At 31.2% G+C, this 27,260-nt stretch overlaps 3 protein-coding genes, 1 non-coding gene and 1 pseudogene across 4 annotated transcripts; 2 read left to right on the top strand and 3 right to left on the bottom strand.

Moving 5' to 3' along the window:
- Positions 1-316: 316 nt before the first annotated feature.
- On the bottom strand, positions 317-6,806 carry LOC125832215 (uncharacterized). The gene is made up of 7 exons (XM_049511368.1): positions 6,116-6,806; positions 5,101-5,408; positions 4,139-4,810; positions 3,786-3,914; positions 3,095-3,298; positions 2,111-2,311; positions 317-600 (listed from the first exon to the last, which is right to left on the bottom strand). Exons 1-7 carry the CDS (start codon positions 6,387-6,389, stop codon positions 478-480), a joined length of 1,911 nt encoding a protein of 636 aa, XP_049367325.1. The 5' UTR covers positions 6,390-6,806; the 3' UTR covers positions 317-477.
- Positions 6,807-11,463: 4,657 nt separating this feature from the next.
- On the top strand, positions 11,464-11,536 carry TRNAT-UGU (transfer RNA threonine (anticodon UGU)). The gene has a single exon. It is a non-coding gene; the product is annotated as a tRNA-Thr (tRNA).
- An 8,859-nt stretch (positions 11,537-20,395) lies between these two features.
- Positions 20,396-22,532, bottom strand: LOC125832650 (V-type proton ATPase subunit c''1-like). Its single transcript, XM_049511853.1, has 4 exons — positions 22,343-22,532; positions 22,176-22,253; positions 20,986-21,156; positions 20,396-20,870 (listed from the first exon to the last, which is right to left on the bottom strand). The coding sequence occupies exons 1-4, from the start codon at positions 22,453-22,455 to the stop codon at positions 20,699-20,701; spliced, it is 534 nt and encodes a 177-aa protein (XP_049367810.1). The 5' UTR covers positions 22,456-22,532; the 3' UTR covers positions 20,396-20,698.
- Positions 22,533-23,419: 887 nt separating this feature from the next.
- LOC125832841 (U5 spliceosomal RNA) lies at positions 23,420-23,525 on the bottom strand (annotated as a pseudogene).
- Positions 23,526-24,271: 746 nt separating this feature from the next.
- On the top strand, positions 24,272-26,731 carry LOC125832403 (2-oxoglutarate-dependent dioxygenase AOP2-like). The gene is made up of 3 exons (XM_049511551.1): positions 24,272-24,710; positions 25,419-25,743; positions 26,438-26,731. Exons 1-3 carry the CDS (start codon positions 24,334-24,336, stop codon positions 26,687-26,689), a joined length of 954 nt encoding a protein of 317 aa, XP_049367508.1. The 5' UTR covers positions 24,272-24,333; the 3' UTR covers positions 26,690-26,731.
- The last annotated feature ends 529 nt before the right edge of the window (positions 26,732-27,260 follow it).

Below are 27,260 nucleotides of genomic sequence, written 5' to 3'. Positions count from 1 at the left end.
TGTTGATATTCTCAGATTTGTTACCAAATACATCAGTGCATGTCCTCCTTCATGGCAAGCACGTATAAAACACAAAGGAGAAGAAATAACTGTGTGCTTGTATTCAACCATACTGTTACTCAAGAATTTTTTTCACAAATAAGAGAGATTCTAGCAGCAGAAAATCTGCTACACTGTTCCGAAGAAAAAAGAAAGTGTACAAAGATGTTATCGCCACTCTTATGTGGTAGATAACAGAAAACAAAACCAAGTTCAAGAATCTGCAAAACAGAAATAAGAAGGAAGGAGGGACGGTAGAGAAAGCTCTAACACTCGAGCTGCAAATTCACAATTAAAGCTACCAAAAGGAGAGGTGGACTTGAACCTCTCTACCTTTTGAGTAAATTTTTAGAAAAGAAAAATTACAAAAGATATATGTGAAAAAAGGGGGCAAAAAGCTCAGTTGAATAAATACTTGCGACTTGACATTAGAGCATCCTATTGATGTTGCTGTTGTGGTTCCACTAAAATTCTATTGATGAATGGCGACATAGCTGCTAGCAATGCTTTTGGACATTCCTCATGTGGAAGATGTCCACAGCCCGATATGGCAACCAGTCTCTGTAAGTAAGTGGAGATCATTGTCAGATTTGCAGGAGTAAGCTTCAAATTTTTGCAGTTACCAGGAACAGCATACAATATGTATGGTGTCCAGAAATTGCACTTTTTAAGTCTAAACTTATTGTGACTGCAAAAAGATGTACATAATTTCTACTCTAAAGGTTGAAAATATCTATACTTCTTTGTGCCATGCACAAATACATTAAACTTTACAATAGTTACAAAATAAGACATGGAGCGGAGCTGCAATACTATACATATGCTTTTGAGACATACTATACATATGCTTTTGAGACAAAGTGAACATTACAAGCAATAAATCTGTGGAATATATAAATGATACTTTTTCACTTTTTGAACAATCTGACATTTGTGTTTGGGAAATCTGGAAAGCGGTTTTCTTTTTCTTGTAATTTCGAGAGATGGTTAGTAGGGTTTCCATGTGTAAACCAAGTAAATACACATTCTTATATGATGGATGTTTCAAATACACTCCTTTTAAAATCACAAACTTGATTGCATGCGTCTACTTGTGATATGGCAACTCAACCATCAAAACCATTTTCTTTTCTAAACATCTTTCCCATAGTATGTTATCCCATATTGTGTCTTCAATCTTTTATTTAACATTAGAACCAGAATGTTCTTTTACTTCAACAAAATGGAATTTCCGAAACCACCTTTAAGAGGTAAGCATTCACAAAATTATTTAATTCATATTTTTTGCTTTGTGCATCAATAGATGTAATAGGGTGGCTTAAAAGCAAACAGTATTTCTTGCTTTTGTGGTTTACTCTGTTTAGTCTTAAAACAATCCCTAATTCTTTTATTTTCCTCATACGAAGTGCTAAAATATTGTTTTCCCAAAGATTTTTCTTTCTAAACGTCAAGGGAACTTTTCATATTTAAGAATATACTCCAAAAAAACCCCATCATAATGTCAAGAGGCAAGACTCTCATAAAATAAAAGCATTTATTATTTGACTCTTTAGGATTATTGAGATACGATTACTAGCTAGGATCGAGCTAATCACTCACTGATCTATCTAAAAGAATTGGGCTTCTATTGCAAAAACAAGCCAAAAGCCCAAAACAGCACAAGGACAAGAATATCACTTTTGAATTACCACATAGAACAAAGCAGGCTTTTCATCACCAAGAATGATCAACTCAAATAACTGTTGAACAGTTCATTTTTCAACCCCATATGGTAACAGCACGCATCATCAAATTGATTTAATTATAATAAACCAAAATATCCCTAGAGGAAAAGAATTTCAGCTTCTAAAATTAACTCAACTGGTTTTCCCATCAGAACCAACATGTTGCACAAAACACCTAAACGGGTAATATGAGGTTAAGGAAAAATACATGCAAAATCATAGAACACTGGAACAGAAAATTTTAGAAGAAATAACCTTCCCGACTCTTATCTCATACAAAGCTAGAGCATGATATAAAATAGACTACCACCACAAAGATCAAATTTGATGAGAGAGGGAGAACTTACAGAATTTACAAGTTTTGATGCCATCACTTGAACAGATTTTATAGATACAAGTGCATCTTCAGCTCCTCCGATCACCATAACTGGTAAACTTTCAACTGTTTTTAGCAATTGTGCCGCATTTTCTGGTGAGAGGACTGTCTCAGATGAATGTTTTCCTATCTCATGGAGTGCTTCATCCCATCCTTCTACACATAGTGGGGCCTGATTACACACAGAAGTAGAAAGGATGATATCATGATCATATCATAATCTACGAAAGTGTAAGACTAAACAACTTGACATCTAGTACTCAACGTAAGAAAACAGGGGAAGATATATTTGTCCTGCATACCAGCCAAACTATTCTCATCTACGATATTTCAACTCTAGGTACATATATTATACGATCCCAGTGAAATAAGTGTAGATGCATCCGTTATGGCCTCTATCAAGTTGCAAGTCTCTCTAACTTTCACTGTCTTTTCCGTTTTCTTATGAACTTTGCACCAAAAAAGTTCTTACATCAAAAAACAGTAGCATAGAAAAGATGTAACCTCATATACATCATAAAATGGTGTCCCAGCATTTGCAAATGCAGAAACAAAATTCTTTGAATATGACAGACCAAACTTTCAGTGAGCATTTTGTACTCCATTCTCCTTTTTCTTAGCACAACCCGCATCCCACCAAAGTCAATTGTTAATATCATAATGAGAGAATATAAATAGATCAAATCTTCTGGGTTTTTTTTCCTTAAAATCAGAAAATCTAAGTATTTACTTTAACTTTTTAATTTCTAGCATTTGTTCTGTTTAGTTCATCCTGGTTAAAACATATGCTAACACAAGCAAAATCAAGTTTAGTTCATAGGTGTGAAATTCAAGATGTCCGACTGGAGAGAAACTAAGGAGCACATTAAATTTATTCCAAATAGTATCAGTTCCAATCCAGAAGAGCGATCATTACCTAGTATAAATAAACAAACAGCAAGAACACATTCTATACCTTGTATAGGCTCAAAACATCAGTTGTCAACTTGGTGGCATCATACCATGCACGTCTATTAACAACTTGAGTAATTTCTGTTCGCAACAGTGGACGCACCAAGTGCTTTTTTCCAAGAGAAGTACGCAATAATATCCTCGCAAAGGCTGGAACCAGTTCTCTTGACAAGCTAACATCCAGTAATACAATCCCCTTAATATGGACCTAGAAGGCAAAAAATAATCAGGAAGATTAATATTACTCAGGAACACATGCAAAGGAGGTGCACATCATTTACCTGCAACTCTAATTTAAAACTGATCCTAAAGTGCTTCATATCAATTTTCTTAAAATAAAACAGTGCAATATATAGGTTAGAAACTCACTATGGGAACAGAAATTGCTTGAGCAACATATGGGACTAATGACATTTTCCTAATTGTTTTTTAATGACATTGGTGTCCTGGCACCTTCCAAGCACCTTGACTGGGAACTTATTCTTATTCATTAAATCATAGCTTCATCAAGTTTTCAGCTCATGCAGTTCAGATTACAGTAAAGCACACAAAGGTACATGCCAAGAAGAAAGCAGAGTCGCAAGTCATACACATTAATCGACTTAGGAAAAGAGAAAAAAAGTTAAACTCACATTTATCAAATTTATTGACTAAAAAAAAAGTCATACACATTAACTAAAAGAAGGTCAACTCACATTAATTGAATTAGTGGATGATTGAACTCTTTGTGCAGCCTTCAGTGCAAGCAATCCACCATCATCATGGCCAACAAGTACAACTGAAGTAAAACCCATATCCGAACAAAACGAGAGAAGCAGATCAACCTGAAAAGTAAAAAATAGGACAGTTTAACGAAAGGCCTAAAATATCAAAAATTAACGATCCCCTAAATCATAAAACCCAGAAATTTCCTCACTTTCTGGCTCTTGCTATTTGACATTCTCACTTCTTTTCCATTTAATTAATTGCTGTAAGCTCTATAGTTTGGTCTCATGCTAAATTTTACAACAAACTTCATTAGAACATACAATCAAAAGCATTAGAATACCTGGCTATCAATCTTGTAGGGATTAGGCAATTGATTCTCTTCCCAGTCTCTCTGACGTGGCCTAGATGTCAATCCCCATCCTGGCCTGTCGAAGGCTGTGACTGCACAACCTACCTGTTGGGCTAGGTCATCCATCACATTTCTCCAAGAGAAAACCCCACCTCCAAAACCATGCACTAGAACAATTCCAAACTGATTATTCCCTTCAACATCTCGTATCGGGAATGAACATCCCACCTTACCAACATCATCTTCTTCACCAGTTTCATCTAGGCAAAAAGTAGGGATTTCTTCAGACAGAACTGGGGAAGTTGGAGACACATCTAAAAGAGGCATAGAGAGAGTGTGGGTATGGAATTGAGTGCTCTGGCTCCTCCGAATACGATAATCGCTTTTTGACAAAACATGCAACGGGTTAGCAGAAGAAGGTGTGGAAGACAAAGAACGGTAAGGTGAGCCAGGCAAGCAAAGTTTGTAATGAACAGAGAGCCCAAGGCAAGAAATGAATGAACTGTCAACATCAGCAAGTAATATAGCAGGGACTTCCCCCTCCTCGTGAGCCGATCCTGCAAGTTTTCTCCTCATATCACTCTCAGTTCTTGTTTTACCTGTCGGAGTTGGAGATCGTGGTACCTTATTGTATGCAGAGAAAACAACTTTGCAAGGAAGAACCTGTAATTGTAGAGGAAACCAATTCTCAAAAACTTAAAGGCTTCAGATAACTGTACCTTTTCTTTAAAAGGTCACTAATAAATCAAGAAAACAGACTACATAAATAATCTCAATGATCTATATTTCCTAGGAAATAAAATGCAGTTAAATAGTAAATTGATAGATAACCTCTAATTAAAACTTAGTTAGGAAAAGAGCATGCCCATTCTGTGAATGTTACAGAATTGATTCCAGGGAAGCATATCCAAGAAGAGTAAAAGTTACTAAGCATAGGGCATATAATAGCTTACAGCTTCTGGGTCAACTCGGTGAAACAAAAGCTTCCTCCTTGCTCGACAGCTTGTTCTGTAAGCAATTACAGTATGTCCAAGAGCAAAGACCACCGAAGAAAGAAACAACACAGGCATCCCCCATGACTTTTTCAGATGAAGCCTTTGCCTTGAGATAGAAGATGAAGCTTCAACCTCCAGATATGAATTGACAGAGAAAACACAAGCTTTGATAGAAAGAAGAATGACAGAAATGATGGAACAGAATGTAACCGTTCCGAGGTATGGTCCATGTGAAAGAGCAGGGCCATCACATAAAGAATAAACACCTATCATCAGACACTAAAATGGATTAGTCTTATAGCAAACACTAACCAGATAATAAACTCGAAAAAAGGTCAATAAATATTAAAAAAAGTTAAATTCAGATCATCCCATCTAGCTATTTTAGTTAAAAGAGTAAACCTTGACAAATTATTAGACCTTTGAAGAAGAAACTCAAGCCATAGAGATAAATCTAACTCAACTATCTAACATATCAATGGGGCCATAGCCTAGTAGTAAGGACCCTGAGGCAACTGTTGGTCTCCTAGGTAGAAGTTGATCGGAGGGAGGGCGTTGCTAAAGTTTACACGAAAACATGTTAGGGACATCATGAAAAGGGTTTAGAAATTAAAACCAAATATAAGATATTACATTGGGGAACTATACGTGCAAAGCCAAAATATACAACATCAAGCTCCAGGTATATCTGCAAATACCTAAATTTCAACTCGAAGCAGAAAAACTAGTTGAAAACTGAACCAGATAGAAACACAAAACCCGAAGCAAATTGGAAACAAGCTTTAATCTAAAACCAGCAGTTAGAATTATATACAGTATGCATTAATTATTCATCAGAACACAATACCAGAAACCCAAACTAGTTAAAAGTCCACTATACAATCCTCGCTATCTCGCTATCATTATTCAGAAAACAACAAATAGAATTACATTGTTAAAAAAATGGAAACGTAAACGAAAAACAATCACATACAGGTGATGATTAGAGATCTCATGATAGAAACGATAGGAATGTCCGTCAATGAGCTTTTGAAGGCATATCTATGCAAATGTTCTTTAAAACTGTAACATTTAACGCATGTAAAGCTCGAAATCAACACACTTGGTACCAAAACATCCCCAATTGCCACAATCAGTGGCGCCGATAGTACCAACAATGATGCCAACATCGCCACCATAAAATATATAATCTTCAAAAACCTCTTCACCTTCTCCAACATTCCTTTTCCCCCGGAACCCATTATCATAATTCCAAGTCCCAATGCAATATTGGCCTGGAAGATATTTCAGGTAAGGCTTCCTGAAATAATAGATCGAATACGATATAACGTTCTAGGTAAATCCACACGACAAGTTGGCGCAACGGCCATATCTCGCCGGCGGCGAACAAAACGCCGGTCAGCAACGATGTTGAGTCTGGGTATTCCAGGCCGGGTGAGGTCTCCGTTATGAAAATATGAAGTTACAAAGAGAAAAAGTAAACAATTTTCTCCGGTTACAAAAATGAATTTCCTCTCTGTCGTCCTCCGGCCGTTGAAAAAAATGTAGAGAGAGGAGACTTTTGGTTTATCGCCGGGAGTTTTTAGAACTGTTTTTTTCTCTCTCTCCCCTTGTGTTGTGCCCCCCACCCTGCACCACCCCTTCGTCGACTTGTATTTTGCTATACTAGTTAAAAAAAATTTCTCCCCCTTATTTATTGAGGAGAAAATCATCCAATTTTTACCTAAGTTTTTTTAATATATTAACAAGGGAATACGTATTTGTGTGTGAAATAACTCCACAAATTGTATAGGAGAGATAAATCGTATTCTTTTTAGTTTATATGTATAAAGTTAATTGTTTGAGTATGACATATCTTTAAAAATATATATTGAAGGACATAAATTTTATTTTATTTTGTTTTAAAAGAATATTTAAGGAAATAAACTAAATGTTATTTTTTTTAAAATAAAAATAAAATACTAAGGGTTTAAATTTAATGTTACTTTTTTCTATTACCTTTTTAACAACTTCATTAAATGAAGTATAAATATGTAAGAAAAAAAACTCAACATTTTTTTTTTAAAGAGTAATTCACTTATTTTGAATTATAAAAAAAAAAATCAATTTATCATTTAATATAGACTAAAGAAGTTTTTAAGGAAATTCAAGCAATGAATTTGATTCAGCAAGCCAACTTTTTGGTCTCAGACAAGGAGTTTTGAACTTGAGACTAGTCTCGAGTCAATTTATAGCAACATGGTGAATTTCTAATTTTACATTTTTATTAAATTTTCGAACTAAATATTTTTTGAATATTATAAAAAGAAAAAAAAGACTTCCTTTGATTCTTTATTAGAGCGTATAGCTGAATATTTTTGGTCGAAGGATTTGGCATCACGTGAGTCCATTCAATTAATGATGAAGCTCCAAAAATGGCAAGTACAAATATGAGTTTAAATTATTTGAAATAATCTCAAATTAGATTCTCACTACCTCATTTTCCATCTGTTTCCTTTATCTCATATAATAAAGAAAATAAAAATATATGTTTACATTGACTGTATATTTGAAAATTGAAAAAAAGTACTTATTTCAAAGAATTATGTGTTTTGACAAAATTTTTAAATTGCTTTTAAATAGAAGTGGAGATATTTTTCTCGTGTTGGCAAGAAGCTAAAATATTTTGCTTCATAAAAAAAAATAAAAAATAGAAATAGAAAAATATTTTTTTAAGTCTAAAATATCCCTTCCATATATACATATTATTAATATATCTCTTATTAATTAATTAGCATATCTCATAAGTTTGGTTAATTTTCATTCAAGATACTTTTATTTTTATAATAATAATTTTTAAATTTTATTTTACATAATTAAAAATAAAGATAACAACTATATTTTTGTTGGATTAAAATATGAAGGACTTTATTTATTTTGTGATGAATTTATCCTATGTAGTGATTTAATTTGCGGAATGGTTTTTAAATTTATTTTGCTTGATATTTTTAATTATATTTAATTCATGCTAATATTATATTAATGTTTAATTAATTAATTTACGTATAATATTGATTGAAATTTTTTATATATATTTTTTTTTTTAAAAATAATAATTTATTATTTATTTATTTATTTTTAAATTTATTTAAAATAAATTTTTATTTAAATTTTTGTAATAGATATTTAAAATTGTTTCTTACTATAAAATAATTTTAATATTAAAAGTACATTAAAACTTACCCTTTTTCAAATGAATTAGCCAAACACAATTATTTTTTTCCAAAGCACATTTTTTTAAAAAAATAAAGAAAAACACTTCTAAAAAATAAGCACTTTTTAGTTGCAATGTCAAACTCGTAGGGTGATTTCGATTTTAATAACATTGATATTAATTTCTTTATTTATTTCGTCATTACTTAAGTGGCTATTTCCTTTTTTATAAAATAAATAAATACACTCTTCATTAACTTTTATTTGCCACTTTTTAAAAAAAATATTTTTGGTTTTACTTGTCACACTTTTGATATATAAAGAAAATGTAAATATATTTTTTCATATTTATCCTGATCATTAAATATATATTTTTCAAGATTGAATACTAAACATCATTTAATAAGATAATTTTATAAATAGTTATATCAATAACTATTTCAAAATGAGTAATTTCCTTGGATAGTCACTCATGTTTGGGAAATTACCTTGGAATATCACTTATGTTTGTTTTAGGACCACAATATCACCCAACTTTACCTCTTTTCCTCAAAACATACTTACAAAAAAAAAACATTATCTCTCTCCTAATAGGATGCCATGTCACATTATTCCTTTTTCATTATTAACATTTCTTTAATTTCTTTTTTATTATTAACATTTTTTAAAATTCTTTAAAAACATTATATCTTTTGTAGTTTGACAATATGGTTACCTTATTACTCTAATGAATTAAAATATCAATAAAAAGGGAGTCCGAAGCTAAAATGGTCATTTCTTTCCTTCAAAAAATAAAAAGGGCACATAAAAAAAAAATTAACCAAAAGGGCAAAATCCCTCCTGACGGATCGATTTTCTTCTGACAAAAATTGACGCCGTTCCGTTAAAAGAAATAAAAATTGCTGCATTTGGCAGCGATTTTCTCAAAAAAAAAATCATTATTTCTTTAAAATCGATGCTATAGCAGCTTTTTTATATAAAAAAAAAATTAAAAGTGAAATCGCTGCTATAGCAGCGATTTTTTGTTAAGGAATAAAAAAAAACATAAAGAACAAGTTTTAAATTACATAAATTTCCAGCGGCAGCCATTTAAAAAAAAACAAGTTTTTTTTAAAAAAAATCGCTGCCGAAGCAGCGATTTTCAGTTTTTATTTTTTTTAATCTTCATTTATATCGCTGAAAGGGTAAAGATTTTTTTTTAAAAAAGCTTTTTATGAAAATCGCTGGCTTCAGTTTTAATTTTAATTAAATTCTCTGCAAGGGTAGGATTTTTTAAAAAAAAAAATAATTTCTTAAACAAAATCGCTGCTATAGCAGCGATTTAACTTCAAAACTTTTTTTTTAATTTCTTAAACAAAATCGCTGCTATTTTGCTTTTAATTTTTTTAATATAAAAACGCTGTTATAGCAGCAAATTTTATTTCTTTTAGCGGAGCGGCGTCAATTTTTGTCAGAACAAAATCGCTTCGTTAGGAGCGATTTTGCCCTTTTGGTTAAATTTTTTTTTGATGTGCCGTTTTTATTTTTTAAAGAAAAAAAGTTGCACTTTTGGCTCCGGACTCAACAAAAAGGTGCCATTGCCCATTAGTGCCCATATAAAAACATTATCTCGCTTGAAAAATCGGAGGAAGCCACATATTTTCTTGAAGAATCGGAGGAGCTCATATTTGGATTTGCCGCCTAATCCTCTAGAACTAGGGTTGAAATATTTGGGCTATGTAAATTTTTTTTACTAGGTAAAATGGGTTGTCTAAATTTTTTTTAAAAAAATGTTAATAATGAAAAAGGAATAATGTGACATGGCATCCTATTAGGAGAGGGATAATGTTTTTTTTGTGTAAGTATATTTTGAGGAAAAGAGGTAAAGTTGGATGATATTGTGGTCCTAAAACAAACATAAGTGATATTCCAAGGTAATTTCCCAAACATGAGTGACTATCCAGGGAAATTACTCATTTCAAAATATAACAAATAAAAATGAATCGATGTGTAAATACAAAGTGTGTACCTCTGAGTCTGAATTATTCCTTACATTAGGTGGCAGCTTTTGTCATTGACTGTTTTGCCCTTACATTTAATCGTAATAAGTATCTTTTGTGTATATTCCAAAGATTTGCCTCCAATTTTTCTTCTTTACTTTTTCTCTTTTTTTCTTTTTTGACAATGAAACCTAACGTGACCATTTTTGGACAGAATTAAGCTTTCGCACCGTTATTTAAATGCACTTTTTGGGATCGTACACTAGGCCTAGATGTCCTATTGACACAGTCCACTCCACACTATGTTAGTACTAGTACTTTAATTCAACTTGGTATGGAAATGGTCCAACTATATTATATTCATTAAATTATTTAAATGTAAATATAGTAATATAGTTAAGTAAATAGAAAAGTGTTGAAAATATCTTTAAACTTGATGTAAATTATTAGTTTCGTTTCTAAAATTATTAACATAGTTAAAAATATTTATCTACTTGACTAACTAAACTTAGATATACTCTCGCAACATGACATATTAAGATGTCTCAAACTCTTGATTATTTCTTGATTTTTCAAACTGAACAAGTATTGTTTGATAACTATTTTTTAGTGTAGTGGATAGTTTGCATGGTCCAATCATTGATCGCGAAAATTTCTACAATAAATTGGGTAGGTCGCTAGTATAGTTCCCTAGCCACGATTCTGCTATTTGCTGGAATAATCTAGGATGAATCTTCCCGATGGTTAGAAATAGGAAGAGTAAATATGATTTTCAATACTTTGCTTATGTACAACTACAAAGTACCAAGCATTCTAATTGGATTAGATTAATATCAATGGATCCTTTATCATTCAGTTATTGAATCATAAATCAGTAAAATTGACGGAGACAGACTAGTTAAATAACGGAAAAGCCAATATTTAAAACATGTATCAAAAATTACTGGAAGGATGCAAACAAGAATAGTTATAGTTTGCTCATTCGCAACAACTCCAACCTCGTTATAGATAGAGCGTATAGCGAATTCCCAACCTGGGGGTGAATGATATCCGAGAAAAAACTCAGTTACTAGAAGAAGACACAAAGCTTTTGCTTTCCAATTCCAGTAGTTTAGTCAATTACTATGCATATAAGATTTCTGTGATGTGGGCCCGCTTAGCTCAGAGGTTAGAGCATCGCATTTGTAATGCGATGGTCATCGGTTCGATTCCGATAGCCGGCTTTTCCCTATTTTTTTTTTCATTTTTTAGATGATTGATAATGTTCCTTTGAAATCAAAGAATATTGAAATTGCGCCTTCCTCCTTTTCCAAAAGCTATCAATTTATTATAGGAACTTCCAATTATGTCAGCAAAGAATTATATATATATAATAGAAGGGGTTCCGTATATTTATCTAATTCATCCCATTCTTCTTTTCTTTATAGTATTTATAGTACAAGTACACTATTTCAGTAAACTTCGCTTCATTTAGTTCAGTTTAGTTTTAGTTTAGGTTTATTCTGTAAAATAAAATTCAATAAAAAATAAATAGAAATAAGAATTCATTCGAAATACTAAATAAGAATAAGGAGTCTTTATGTCGCGTTACCGAGGACCTCGTTTCAAAAAAATACGACGCCTGGGGGCTTTACTAGGACTAACTAATAAAAAGCCTAGGACCGGAAGTGATCTTAGAAACCAATCGCGTTCCGGTAAAAAATCTCAATATCGTATTCGTCTAGAAGAAAAACAATTTGGACAAAAACGAAAGATGAAGTATCAACTAAAAATGGGATAAGGCACAAGTACCCCTCTAGGTTATGACCAAAATCCAGAAACACACCTTAACTAAAATAAGGTCTTATTATCCTCCCAAACTTTTTTTTTTTGTAATTTTGTACACCTTTTGTCTTACATGGCACACTCCGTGACTCCACGCAATTGAGGTGCGTGAGAGATATTTGGATGCCATGTAAGCCAAAAGGTGCACAAAATTAGAAAAAAATGGGTTCAGCGGATAATAGAACCTTAGTTTAGTTAAGTGTCTCTGAGAGTTCGGTTATAGTCTAGGGGGGTACTTATACATTTTCCCAATAAAAATCGAACAAATAATTATAAATAAATAAAGTAAAATTGGATAAATGAAGGAAGCATGGGAAGGGTAATATAGGAAACAAAATATGAGGAGTGGTGTAATTGGGGAACGTGGGCGGCAAATAAGCAGGATCATAAACCCAAGAACGTGACCGTTGGTTTCGCAGTTTGCAATTGAAGGGGAAGTGGGGTCCATCAGAGGATCGCGGTCTAGACCAAAACTTCAAAAAGATTTTGAATTTATTGTTCGATTAAATTTTATTTTGCATCGAGAAATTTTACAATTGAATCTAGTCAACAAAACACTGTACATATATTACGGTAAAAATATAAACCTCATGATCTCTAATGTATGACATGAGCAATCTTTTACATGAGGTTTATTAATATCATCTCCCATTCCTAAGGTTTAGCTTAATCTTGTTTTGAAATAAAATATGTATTAAAAATATTTATTATTTATTTTATTAAAGAAATATCTAATGATAAATTGACACTAATATGAGACGGAGGAGTAATGCATGAGAGAGTTATAGCCAAAGTCTATACGCATTTTAGGATTTTAAGGAACTCCATATCGGTCACGCAACAAAACAAATAAAAACTGAACGATTACTTATTTTTCTTTTAGTAGTAACTAGTAATAACAATATTACTCCCTCTTGATTAGGAATTTGCATATGAAATTTTTTTAAAAAAATTAAATGAAATTATATATTTGTAAGCTATATAAAAAATATTATAAATCACAATAATTAACAATTTAAAATATTTAAAAAATATATAAAAGATTTACACACAAAAATAAATTTATTTAAATTTTAAAATTTAAATATGTCACATAAATTGGAATCGATAAAGTACTATGCAACAACGAAAAACAGAATGTTACGTTTACTTCGTATAGAAGTTTTTTTTTTTTTTTTTTGGAATAAATGCTGTAGTTGTTTTATTAATGAGGCAATATTAAACACCTTTATAACTAATACTACATCTCTGGCGGCATCAGGGCCGGCTCAACATATTTCATGGCCTAAGGCAAAATCATATTAAGAGGCCCTTAAATTTATTTTATAAAATTTATACACTAACAAGAAAATTTATTTTCTACACAATAGATTAATTATTTAAGACAAAAAATAACAAATTTCACACAAAAAAAAGAAGGAAGAAGAGTAAAAAAAATAAAGTGATGGATTATCGATGTTAAGCTTCAAACCTCAAATTGAAATTTTAATTTGGCTATCATCAAATAAGAAAAATAAAAAAACCACTACATCAAAAATGATCTTTAGCAGCAATTAATTAACAACAATAGCTCAATTGCTGCTAAATATGTATTTTTAGCGGCAATTAACACTCTTTGTATATGTCCCTAAAGCCTTTAGCGACATTGAATCTAATGACACTTAACTAATGCCGGTAAAAACTTTAGCATTCTTTATTAATGTGTCTATTTATCGCCGCTAAAAGTTGTTTTTGTTGTAGTGAACATTAACTTAATAGTTAAGGTTTTAAGTATGGATAGTAAGAAAAATATATACACCTTCTTATCAAATTTATGATCAATTTAAATGATATAATATTTTTAAAATGATATAATTCATTCCATTAAGTAGCACTCATTGGTGAATATCTAAAATAAATTATAAACTTTCATATAATATATTAAATTAAAGTTAATAGTTAAGGTTTTGAGTATGGATAGTAATAACAAAAATATATACACCTCCTTATCAAGTTTCTGATCAATTTAAATGATATAATTCATTCCATTAAGTAGCACTTATTGGTGAATATCTAAAATAAATTATAAAACTTTCATATAATAAATTAAATTAAAATGAAAAGGAAACTTGTGTATGAATGTTTTTGTGTTCACGCAGTTTAAGAAAAGATTGAAACAAAAATTCATTATGTTATCACATATATAACTTAGTTCTTATATAAAAAGGATAAAATTTAAAATCGGAAGTTAAAACAAAGATATCAAATAATGAGGTGAAAAGATTATGAGATTTTATGAATTTATTGGTAAACAATACTCTCAAATAAATAATAATAATAAATATACCATAAAAATTTTATTTATATAAATTATATTAACATATAATAAAATCAATAACAATAATTTAAATAATTTGGGGCCTTCAAATTTTTGAGGCCTAAGACAATGGCCTCACTGGCCATGCCTTAGAGCCGCCCCTGGGCGGCATGCCATGGGTTGGTGATAGTTAGGTGTGTTTTTCTGTTCGTATTAAAATAAGTGGTGATAGTTAGGTGTGTATTTTTGTTCGTTTTAAAATAAGTGATGTTTTATTTTTTTTTATATTATTTCAAATGAAGTGATATTTGATATAATAATAATATTTTTTTCAAATTTAATTTTATTTAAATATAAAGAATTTTTCATAACAAAAAACTACTAAGAGTTACCTCTTTTTCAAGATATTTATTTATTTAAGAATAAGTTAATAAACATTATTTATTTTGCAATGGAAATAATATCTATTTATTTTATTTTAATTGTTCAACAATTATATTTGCATTAATTATACTCTTAATTTTTGTAAAGGAGTAACATGCGCAGACCGCAGTAGAAACACCAAAAATAGCACTGGTCACTGGAGCAGTAAGCATTCCTTAGCGATTCAAGCTTTGAGTATGAATTTTTTATAGAGAACATTTTGATATTATATGTACAATTGTATTTGTTTTAGAATATTCGATTAATAGTCTGGTTCAGCTGAGCATCTAAACACAATATATAACAAATGTTGATCTTGTTAGACATTTTTTATTTAAATTTTGAAAAACAAGATTATGTGTGTGTTCTCAAACGCCTATTACAATTTATGGGATATCTTAGCGATATAAACCATTTTATCTCAATCCCTTAATTATACACATTGATCAACCTCAATTTCAATAAGCCTAATGTTTTACTCCCTCCATTCCATATTAAGTTAATTTTTAAGGTGTTTCACACCTTTTAAGAAAAGTAGATTAAGACATAAATTGAACCTAGTTTTTCATTTTTACCCTTATTAATTATTGTCAAATTTATGATTAAAATAACTAAATATTAATTAATCACTAATTCCAATACTAGCTAATGAAGGGTAAAATTGGAAGAACACTCTAAAAGTAGTCTTGAAAACTGAATAATTAAGTTAATTTGAAAATGAAAAATGCCTCAAAAATTAACTTAATATGGAATGAAGGGAGTAGGATTTTTTGAGGTTAATGTGTATAATTAAAGAAACTGACGTATTTTAAGTGGTCAATTTATCTACATCTCAAGAATAACAAAAACCTTTTCAAAATATATGCCGAAAATAACTAATAAAAATACTTTATCACGTATTTAGATGCTCAATCAAAACAAGTATATAATAAAAATATTTAAATGAAATTTACTAACAAATTTACGATCGCATGAATATATTCAAACTTTTTCTTTTTTCAAATCACATCAAATGTGAACCTTAGTTTTCAAGATTCGTATGGGTAGATCACGTTGTTTATGCTTTGCCAAATTAGATGACTTCATAACCTGGGTGATGACTCCAAAACTTGCCAACCCCCAAAGAAAAGTCCAGTCATCAAACTCTTTGAAAATCGTAAGGAAAAGAACATGCAATGCCATGCCATCAAACTTTGACAAAACATTAATTTATGTCGTTCGGTAAAAAGTAGGATGGACATAAATATTGAAAAATTGAAAATTGAATTGAATTCAACTAATTCGTTTTTTAATTTTCGGTTTGATGTTGATGTTATTTTTTTAAAAAATTGGTTCTTCTGTTGGATGTTCAGTGTAAGGGTTTTAAAATATCGGTGCACCGAAGAATCGAACTTTTATTTAAAAAATAGAAATAAAAAAAATAATAAAAAAAATAAAAATAAATATATATATATATATATTTATGGATATTCTCTTAACTAAAAATATAACATTTAAATCATTCATGAACAAATCAAAGAAGCAACAAATGTACAATTCAATAGTTAACTTCAAATATTAATTTCCAAGAGGAACCAAAACATATTTTTGTCATGTACATTATGCAAAGGAACTTGTCTTCGTCCTTTTTTTTTCTCGAGAAGTAATTGGAGGCACAATGTTCTTGACAAATGTAAATATAGTCTTTTAGTTAGCACAATAAGTGTTTCAGGACGAAACACATTATTCCTTAACATACTTTTAAATTTTAAAGTATCTTATACTTTGAATTTGTCCTCATTTTATTTTTCATACACCAAAAAATTGATTTTAAAACATCAAACTAAACCGAATCGAAGTAGAAAAAATCGAACCGAATTAGTTTGATTTGATACACCGTGCACACTTTTCTAATATCGAAAACCGAAGATCCGAATCGCACTGAACTGAAAAACCAAACGCCCACTCCTAATTAAAAGTTTGACTCATCTTTGTCATTTTCGTGCGTAAGAAAAGGCTGATCAAAGTGTGGGTAAGCTTGGACTGCAATTAATGGATCTTGACAAGAAACTAATTCATAATTCATCATCGCAAAATTCTCCCATTCGAATCAAAGTGATTCCGTTTGATCTCGATCCGAATTAATTTCATGAGTAGATAATTCTAAATCTATCTCACTCTTTTTGAATAATTCATTTTTATAAATACGACGTTTGACGTAAATTCATTTATATATTATATTTCTATAATATAAATAGTAGTACTTTTTATTCCTCTTACATAATATGGTGGACAAATAAAAGTTCCCCACAGTACCTTCCCATTGCCATACCTAATATTTCATGTGGACGTTTACTGCCACCAACCATATGATAAAGAAACTCCATAACTCACACACTTTTTGGCCATTTGGAAAAATATTGGGTTGACTTACGAATGATGAATTGTATATTTTGATCAAAGACTCTGTTGGTTTGCCTGCTATTGTCATATACCGCCCTGTCCTGATCCTTTATAATCATATAATGACATACTTAGTCTAGTCGTTCTATAAGTAAGGTTTGAGAAGAATAGTGTATCTGTATAGAGATGGTTTTCGGTATAACTCATTAATTGGGGTGTGCTTGGTATTGAAGAAAAATGTTTTCCAATTTCTTACGTATTTTGTAGTGTTTGATAAGTAAGTTAAAAAATATATCATTACAAGATTATTTATATATGTAGTCTAGTAAAATACTATTGGGGTAGAGGGGTGGAGAGTGGGGGTGTAGGGTAGGTGGGGAGGAGCGATAATTAACTTGAAATCTCACTTAATTATGGAACTTATTTTCCCTATGTACATCATATATGTCGTTTTTCTTATTTTTAAGAAACTTATTTTCCTAAAAAAATATTTTAATAGATGAAACATAAAAAAATTTGGAAACGCCATACCAAAACACCCTTACAAGTGAAGTACTACAATATATGAGGATCTAAACATCAAATTACTTGATTAATTATGATAAATAGATTTATATAATTTGATGTAAACACTCGATTGATTGATGTAAATTTTTACATGCAACTAGAGGGTTATATATAAAGCCACAGATGGATTGGGTTTTCAAAAAGAAGATCATCAAATAACAAAGCAAATTAAGAATGAGAAAATGACTCTTATAAGTTACACCTACCACATTAATATTTGCCTAAACATATACTTGTACTTCATTATGTGTACCCTCTGGAAATAATAATATCATTTCTGATGGCATAGGTGTATGTAGGGCATGTGTTTTATGGTATATGTAGGACACAAATTGGGACGTACGTTTTTATTTGCATGCACTATTAATCAATTCTATCAAAAAATCAAGCGAACGTACATTTGAATGAAATTTTCTAGTACTATAATTATTGTATTGTTATGTTGAGCTTACGTGCTATTAACGGCATCAGAATTTGAAATTTCTGTATTTAGGATTAATCTAGTCATTTTAAATTACGTAGTTCCAGCTAAATTAATATTTTAATACATATTAAATGAATTTTTTAAAACAAATATAGAGTTTTGACCAGAGTAAATTAACAAAACTTTTCTTTCATTGATTTATGAAAAAGAGCTATTAAATAGGACACGTGAAGTTAGGTTTTTGTTCAAACAGTACTGTTTTTTTTTCTTCAAGGGAGAAACAGAGCCCCTCCAACCTATAGTTGGTAATCAAAATTTGGTTACCATCTATCTCATCGGCGTTGGACTAAATATTAAATAGGCGTTTGGCCATGCGATTTGAGATATAACCGAATGTTCTTTTGCTTATAATTTTCAAGGCAAGCGAATGATAATTCCTGTGCATTTTGATTTAAAATCAGTGTTTATTTATCAATCGTGAAGAAAATTTCAATTTTAACTTCAATCTCGATTAGAAATTTCAAAACAATAGGATTTCAAATTTCAAGTATGGTTCCGATTTATTAAAATATAAAACTTATTTTTGCGAAAAATAACTCATACTCAACATGAAAAGATTGTCCGTATCATGTTTGAGGAATATTATTAAGAAAAAATAGTTACTATTGTTGTTGATTGATCGATCATAGCAGTGGATCTTTGTAAAATCATGTATATTTGAGAGTTTGAAATAACATGTAATCGCAAGTATTTACTCATAAAAAGAACATAGAGCTATGCAATTTATTAATGCAACACCGTAGAATGTTTTGATACCTTATTTATGAACTATTGTTGTACAAGAGTTGCTGAAGTTTTGATAGTTTTTCACGGTTTAAAGTCTCGAACTAAATATGTAATGCTAAATTAATGAGTTTGTATTTAGAGTCAAACAACCCATTATAAAGAAGTCCTCTCTAGCTATTGATGAATATAATGTATAAGCTGGCAAAAATACTAGACAAACATTCATACTGATAATATGTAGATTTGGCAACGCAGCCTTAAGTTTTTCTTAAAAGACAAAACATTCTTACCAATCACATTTTTCCCCATCTTTGGAAGTTTTTCAACTAAAAGAAGGATTTGAAATTGTTTTCCATTAAAAAAGACAACATGCATACCAGTTACAAATAATGCACAAAGTTTTCAAAATTATGACACATTTCTAGTCTTGTAATTCAAAAAACTTTTTTCAAGATTGTTTTGTCCATTAGTCCTTGACATATATCATTACTTTACTCTGTAACATGAAGGTACAATAATTCATGTATGGACTGCAACTTGTAAAGCTGATAAATGGGCATGAATACGTATAACAAAATGGTGGACAAGACTGGCAAAGATCCTGTGAAACAAAAAATAATTGCTATCAAACAAACAAGGTTCACTGGGAAATATATTTCCAGGTAGTGTATATATGTGTACGAAAAGCAAGGGCATGGGTTGATATTTGACCCTGTGCTATGAGAAAAGCAATGAAATATGAACGCTTTTCTGAATGCGGCTATAATCAAATTTGAAACTCAGATCTAGATCTGGCAAAAGCGAAAGCCACTAACATAATTCGAATAGAGGCTGAACTACTCATCATCCCTCCACACTCCACAGTAACTTTTTGAGCCAGATGGTTAAAAGAAGTTAGAATCTGGCCTTTTAGCTTGTTATGACAAATATAACATGGTGTCAAGGGGTCTTTGGAATTGGTAGATTAATCAGCCTCTGCATATTCATATCACTTTTTCAGCAACTCTTCCATGACAAGGATTTCTTTCATTCATTAATATGAGATGATTCTATTACAAAGGAATGCCTACTGCAGCTCTTGCTTTGCTTCTTATACCATAAATCTCTCATTATCCTCGACTTTCCTCCCACTCGTTCTCCTGTTACCCGATGCACCTTGTCTATGACTATGAGTGTTCACTAATGAGGGGGGCAGTACGGAGGAACAAGGAATTATCCTTGTCATGAAATAAGAAACAAGTCTCATTGGCAAAATGATGCAATGAAACAAATATGATTTAGCCTTATTTGGCCACCTGAAAAGGTAAGCTGGAGGATCAAAATCTATTTACCAATGAACCGTGAAATGCTATGGATGGGGCCATCCAATACAAATGGAAGTAAGTTATACAATTTTTGAAATAGAGTAGATGAACTAGTACTCAATAGCTTTATTAAGAAAAATTACATCAATGAACAGACTAACAAAAGAAGTTGACACAGTAATTGCACATCAAAATGCAACTGTGGAAGGCCAAAAAGAAGAAAGGGACAAAAAAGGACTCGTGCAAACGCATATAATACAGAATACAGTATAATTTAAACACTGACAACAAACACATAATGCAAAGACTCACACAGACTTGGATGGCCAAGACTAATGCGTTTGTTATGAAATTAATGACAAGCACATAATGTGAAGGCTTATGCACCCTTGGATGGCCAAGATGCTTGAGCTGACATGATAATTCCCACAATAACACCGAACAGCCCAAGTGCACTACCAAAAATCTCGATCACGAGGATCTTAACGAAAAGTGAGGAGTTCTGTGCATCAGATAAAGCACAGCTGCTTCCAATTATTCCAACGCACAACCTTTTCAAAAGAAATAAAAGGAATAATAATAATTAAAGGGAAGAAAAAACATTGCTTTAAACTTAAAACCACTAGTGGAAATCCATGTACAAGGAGAAAATTATTTCAAACTCACCCACAGACAAGATTGGCAAAGCCCACAATGATACCAGAAGCAAAAATTGCATAGCCAGCTCTAAGAGATTCTGGTGCATAAATCTGTGAGGCAGGTACACTCTCGAGCTTTGTTTGAAGAATGATGGCCACAATAACACCATATATAGCAACCGCTTCACAAAAAATTACACTGACGAAGAAACTTTTTGAGACATTGCACAAAATAGGACTGGAAACAAACTAAAGATAAGAATCATCAATAATGGCATTATGCATATGCGGTAGACTATGAGCCTTTGACTTCAAACTTGCTTATAGATATAGTACACAAGCATATTAAGCCAAGGGCCAGAAATCGTTCCAATACCCCAGAACCATACATCTCTGTTCTCTCATCAGGGCATAACATTTCTTATATATAACTTTAAAATATGTGTCATAAAGGGCAGGACAAGATTGTAAACAGAAGTTCATGAAGATAGCAGAGAGTATAATGGGCTAGTTGACCAAATGAAGCTCAGACATAGAATTACCACTCTTAATGAGAGTATGTTTCCAAATAGAAAATTATGCAATCACGGAATAGTTTGTCAAACTCATGTATCATTGGCTGACAGCACCTAGTGATTACACTATTAGCTAAACAGAGCTATAATAATGGTAGAGCAAACTGACTAATTAAGCTCACAGTTTGGAATCAAACTACCATCAGAATAAAAAACATAACCTGCAAGCAAAATTTCTGATACAAACATATGTGGTGCTAAGGCAAGTAAAGAGTAAGGTAAAACAACACATTATTAGAAATTTTGGTCTGCCTAAGCTTGACTACTCTTCTCATTTCGCACTAACAATACATCTATTAAAAATTACTCTGACTTGAAGCCAAATATCAATCCATGTTATACACTTTAACATGCATGGTGACATTTTCAAGGTTTTTTTTGGTTCACGAACTAGTTATACAGAATCTTTATATGCTTTAAAAACAACATGAATTGTTAGCAATGGATGATAATAAAGGGGATTGTTATGCAAAGATCGAGATCAAAGCCAATAATCAGCTTAATCCCCTAGTATATCTAATAGCCTAATACACCTATTCATTTCCACTTTATGGCAAACAAAACAAAATACATGAATTTTAGCAATTTCTGCTGGTATCAAACTTCTCAATTCACGCTGCAGTAATTAAAAAAAGCAAATTACCTAATCAGATTTTTGGAGGTAATCCGAGGAGCTTTGATGGCAGCACCAATCAAACTACTTCCAGTTATATATATTCCCCTAAAACATTTCATAATTCCAACGGAAATCATTAGATTGATAAAAAAAATTGATTGAAAACCCTAGGGAGTAATAAATGAAAAGTTTACCAAGCAGCACCAAGCACTGAAACGCCGATGGCAATGGCAATTCCGATGGCGGAGAAGGTGTACGGAGAGATCTGAACTAACGCTCGCGACCATGAGCTCGATGGACCCGCCATTATTGATGGTTTTCACACAAAACGATCCTGATCTCAATTACTTGAATCCGATGAATCAAAGGAGAGAGAAAAGAGCATGTGTCGTGTTGGACCGGGTCACTAGCTTCTTATTTGGGTCAATTTAACAAAGTTTGGGCCGATTGAGAAAATTTCCTATTTTCGAGTGATTTTTAATTTTTGTTGCTTAATCGATGGTCTTTAATTTTTGTTCTTGTTTCTTATTTAAGAAAAAATTATGGCAAAGATATCTTAAATATGACCTAATTTCGTAAGGCAAAATTTTAATTAGAAAATTTAGCCTCAATCAACATTAGTTTGTATGAATAAATTGTCTTAAAATGTTACAAAAGTTTAGAGTAGAGAACGTAGCCTATAACTATAAGTAAGTACAAATAAATTAAACCATGTGAATATTTTTTTATTCAACCACTATTTTTGTTATTTAAAATGTGAGGACAAAAAGTAAAGACCATAAATTTGAGGGATAAAAATTAAACACCATCATAAAATAAGCCATTCTTGCGATTTGTGAATGACCAAATTGGCATAAATGTGCCAACCCGGTAACAAAGGACTTCTTATGTAAATGTACAAGTGACAAAAAAAATCAACCAAAATGATTGTATGTATCTAGAATGTATTGATATTGTATAAATAATGTATCTATAATGTATCGATATTAAATAAATAATGTGTAATTGTGTATATTTAATGTATAATCAATGATGATGTCTTGGATATGTATATTAATAAAACAGAGATAGTACATCAAAACAAATTGATTTACTGAAATTTGATCTAAAGGAATATCTTCACTATCAGATTAAAGGGATGACAACAATTGATGTTTTTTGTTAGTTTTGCTATTAGTTGGGCATGTTACTTTTTAAATTGTGGATGTGATCGTTAGGGCTATTTACTTAACATAAACAGATATATTGCAAAAATTTTAACTTGTATTGTTGGGGTTTCCCCTCTAAAAATAGGCGTATGCCACTATTTGCAACGTGCACACGGTATTCTTTAGTAAAAGGCGAAAGAATAGTTCGCTATGTGCTCATTGCGTGGCTGCGTGAGTTATGCTGAGGCGTTTGATCTCCTTATATACAAGTTCATGCCATTTGCATCTTCACTTACTTACTGATGTGGGATGTTTTTCTAGTTTCTGCAGTGGGCTAATGCTATGGGCTTTATGTATTGGGCTTGCATTTTGGGCCTGTCAATATGAGCTTCACACCGTTTTCAATATCGAGCTCATCAAAAAGAAAATCTTTACTTCGCACTGTTTTTAATATCCATCTCATCAAGAAGAAAATCCTTAGTAATTTTTTAAGTTTGTGATGATGCATAGTCAAAGGATCAAAAGTGCATATGTAAATTACTAATTAAAGGTTAAATGAGCTTAAACAAGCTTGCTTCCAACTGATATCTAAGCTAGCCTAGTAAATTAACATTGCTCTTATTATATTGAATCTGAAATCATTATCTTCGTCATGTAGGAACCCACTAAATTAAATAATGTGTCCCTCTCAAATATGTTTTGAAATTGTTTTTCTTGAATCGAGCGTCTTATCAGAAACAATCACTCTATCTTATTCAAGATAGAAGTATAATTTGCATACAATCATACACCACAACCTCCCCGCATGCAAATATAAAATAATAATCTTGCGCCATACTTATGGTCCTGAAAAATATATATTTTAAAATAAATATTCCTTGTCATATGACTCCAAAAACAGCATTTGATATTATGACAAACCAATATTCTTATCCTATATCAGCAAGACCATTATATAAGATATGTGGATTAATGTGTCACACACATCAATTCCAAGAAATTAATTAAGAGACAAAAAAGTAAATTAAAAAAAATCCATGGGTTCTCTAACAGTTTCCCACAAACTTCCTGTTATTGATTTCACCATGGAGAATTTGGAACCAGGTGCAAATTCATGGTCCAAAGCAAGTAAAGAAGTTGTTTGTGCTCTTGAAGAGTATGGTTGTTTTGTAGCATTATATGATAAAGTCTCATTAAATATCCATGATGATGTTTTTCAAGCACTAGAAGAGCTGTTTGATCTTCCAACTCAGAAAAAAGTACAAAATAAGTCTAGTAAACCTTTGTATGGTTATGTTGGCCAAATCCCATTTATTCCTCTTTATGAGAGTATGGGCATTGATAATGCTAATACACTTGAAGGTATCCAAAATTTCACCAATTTCATGTGGCCTAATGGAAACAATGATTTTAGGTAATATTTTCTTTGTTAAATAGTCCCACATCGGTAATGGTAATTTGTTTCATGTATAGTCCGGGGCGAATCTCATATCTTTAGCTAGTTTTTGGAGTTGTGTTAGGTTGAATGTTCATTTTCTTATCATGATATCAGAGTCATACAGTTAAATATCCATGTTTCACTCAATGTTGGGCCTTTCCATATTATCTTGTCTATATGACTCTAGTTGTCAGGTCTAGGTGTGCGGAGTGTTAGTAGTCCCACATCAGTGGATGATATGACAATGTGTCTTATATGATCTTGGATAATCCATTACTCTTGAGCTAGTTTTTGAGTTAGAAATAGCCCTACCCAAGATTGAAATTGAAATATATGTATATAGTTGAATGATTCACTATTTATCATTCCAATTTCCTTGAGAAAGAAAATAAATCAAAACAATAATAACTTCTCATTAGTCTTGGGCGAATCTCAATATTTAGCTAGTTTTTGATGGTTGAGTTCAGCTCAAGTTCCATTTTCTTATCATGATTTTAGAATCAGATATGTTGGCCCCATATTATCTTGTCCACACTCTAGTTGAATTGTCATGTCTAGGCATGTCAGGGCGTATTAATAGTCCCACATCTATGATCTTGGACAATTATACGAGCTACTTTTTGAGATTTAAGTTACGTCTTGATCACTAATCCTTGTATTCCTTTTTTAATTTTGATTTGTTAGCCACGCATTGCTAGCATACTCAAAAGCAGCAGCAGAATTAGAAGAAATGGTGGTGAAAATGGTTTTTGAGAGCTATGGTGTAGAGAAATACTATGAACCACATGTCAAATCAGTGAATTATCTAGCTAGAGTAATGAAATATAGAGAAGCACAAGTAGAAGAAGCAAAACTGGGATTTGTTGCTCATACAGACAAGAGCTTCATGTCAACAATTCATCAGACTAATCAAGTTAATGGTTTGGAGATCAAAGGGAAAGATGGACAGTGGTTTGGAGTTGAGCTTTCCCCTTCCTCCATCGTCGTCATGGCTGGGGACGCGATCATGGTATCGATCTCATTTCATTTTATGTGTCTTAATTTAACTGATTACTACAAAATTTAAAGAAAGTAAAAAAATGAGATGTGAATATCGTACCAAAATACATAATGCCCTTTTTATATCTTGCGGTCCTGATAAATCTCCGATATTATTAGGGTCAAATTGAAAAAGGAAAAGTAAAACACATATAAATTAAAACAAATGAAATAATATATAAATACATCACGTGTCAGTAAAATATTAGTAGTTTATCTTCTTTAATTACTTAAGGTGTAAAAGTTTTGTCGGAGCTAAAAGCCAATGTATGAAATTGATCAAACTCAATAGCTTTAGTTCAAACTCTATATTTGTATTACAAGTTCACTAAAATATATATAAAAGTTAAATGCAAACTCGTTCGTCACTAATACCAGATATCACTATTATAGAAGTAAAAATTCATAAAATTCAAATTTTTATTCTACCTCCTATTTTTATAAGTAATATTAAATTGAATAACTTAAAAGGTAAGTAGGAAAAATAAATGAAAGAAGCATAGTAGATATTTATGAAATAATTATCAATGTGGATAATACGATAAGTAACCTAGTACATATATACACCAGATAAATATATACTGATAACGTAAAAATTCTTTTATAACGTTAAGTGTGTATAAAAGTTCTTGTCTTTATATTTGATAATATTTGTTGGATAATAGGCATGGAGCAACAATAGGATAAAATCTCCACATCATAGAGTGATGATGGGGGAAGAAATAGGAGCAAGATACTCCATAGCACAATTTTCATTCATGGAAGATTCACTAATGGTTGAAACACCAAAAGAGCTTGTTGATGAAGAACACCCTTTACTATTCAACTCATTCAATCATCTTGATTATCTAAAGTTCTTTAGCAAAGAGGAAAATAGAAGACTTGAATGTGCTCTCAAAAGCTATTGTGGTGTTTGATATGCAAATTGCTTGTAATATTTTAATTTTCAGGAGGTGAAAGAAGGGGAAAAGGAAAATTAAAATAATACCAATTAAGTTTCAATTAATATGATTTTAATGTAAGCATCGAATGCGAATAGCTTTTTAAAAATATTTTTTATCATGAGGTTCACGTCTATGTAATCCGTCAAAAAATTATCCTCATTAAGAAATTTGTGAATTCCTTTTCGTTTTTTCAATTATGAGGTAGCGTTGAATAATAGATTTCAATATATTTTTACTTAGTTTGATATTTATAAAGTTCGGAATTGAAGATGGAGTTGGGTCTGATTATACTTTTTACGAAAGATATTATTTTACAAAGGATATTTGAAGTAAAGTTCATGCCTGAATGTATCTTAATATAACTTCAAAAGTAAAAAACAGATTGAAAACATGTTATATACTATTTATCAAACATTAATTTTCAAATTAGTGAACATTTATTTCAAAAAAAGTCACTCAACGTAACTTTATTTAGAAAGTCACTCAAATTTATTTTATAATAGAAGAGATTTAATTTGATTGTAGATACGTACGTCAACATATG

Source organism: Solanum verrucosum, unplaced genomic scaffold (assembly GCF_900185275.1).
Source record: "Solanum verrucosum unplaced genomic scaffold, falcon-dt-bn FXZP01000102.1, whole genome shotgun sequence".
Lineage (NCBI taxonomy): Eukaryota > Viridiplantae > Streptophyta > Magnoliopsida > Solanales > Solanaceae > Solanum > Solanum verrucosum.
The sequence above is the reverse complement of the archived record's forward strand: the minus strand, read 5'-3'. Positions and strand labels throughout refer to the sequence as shown.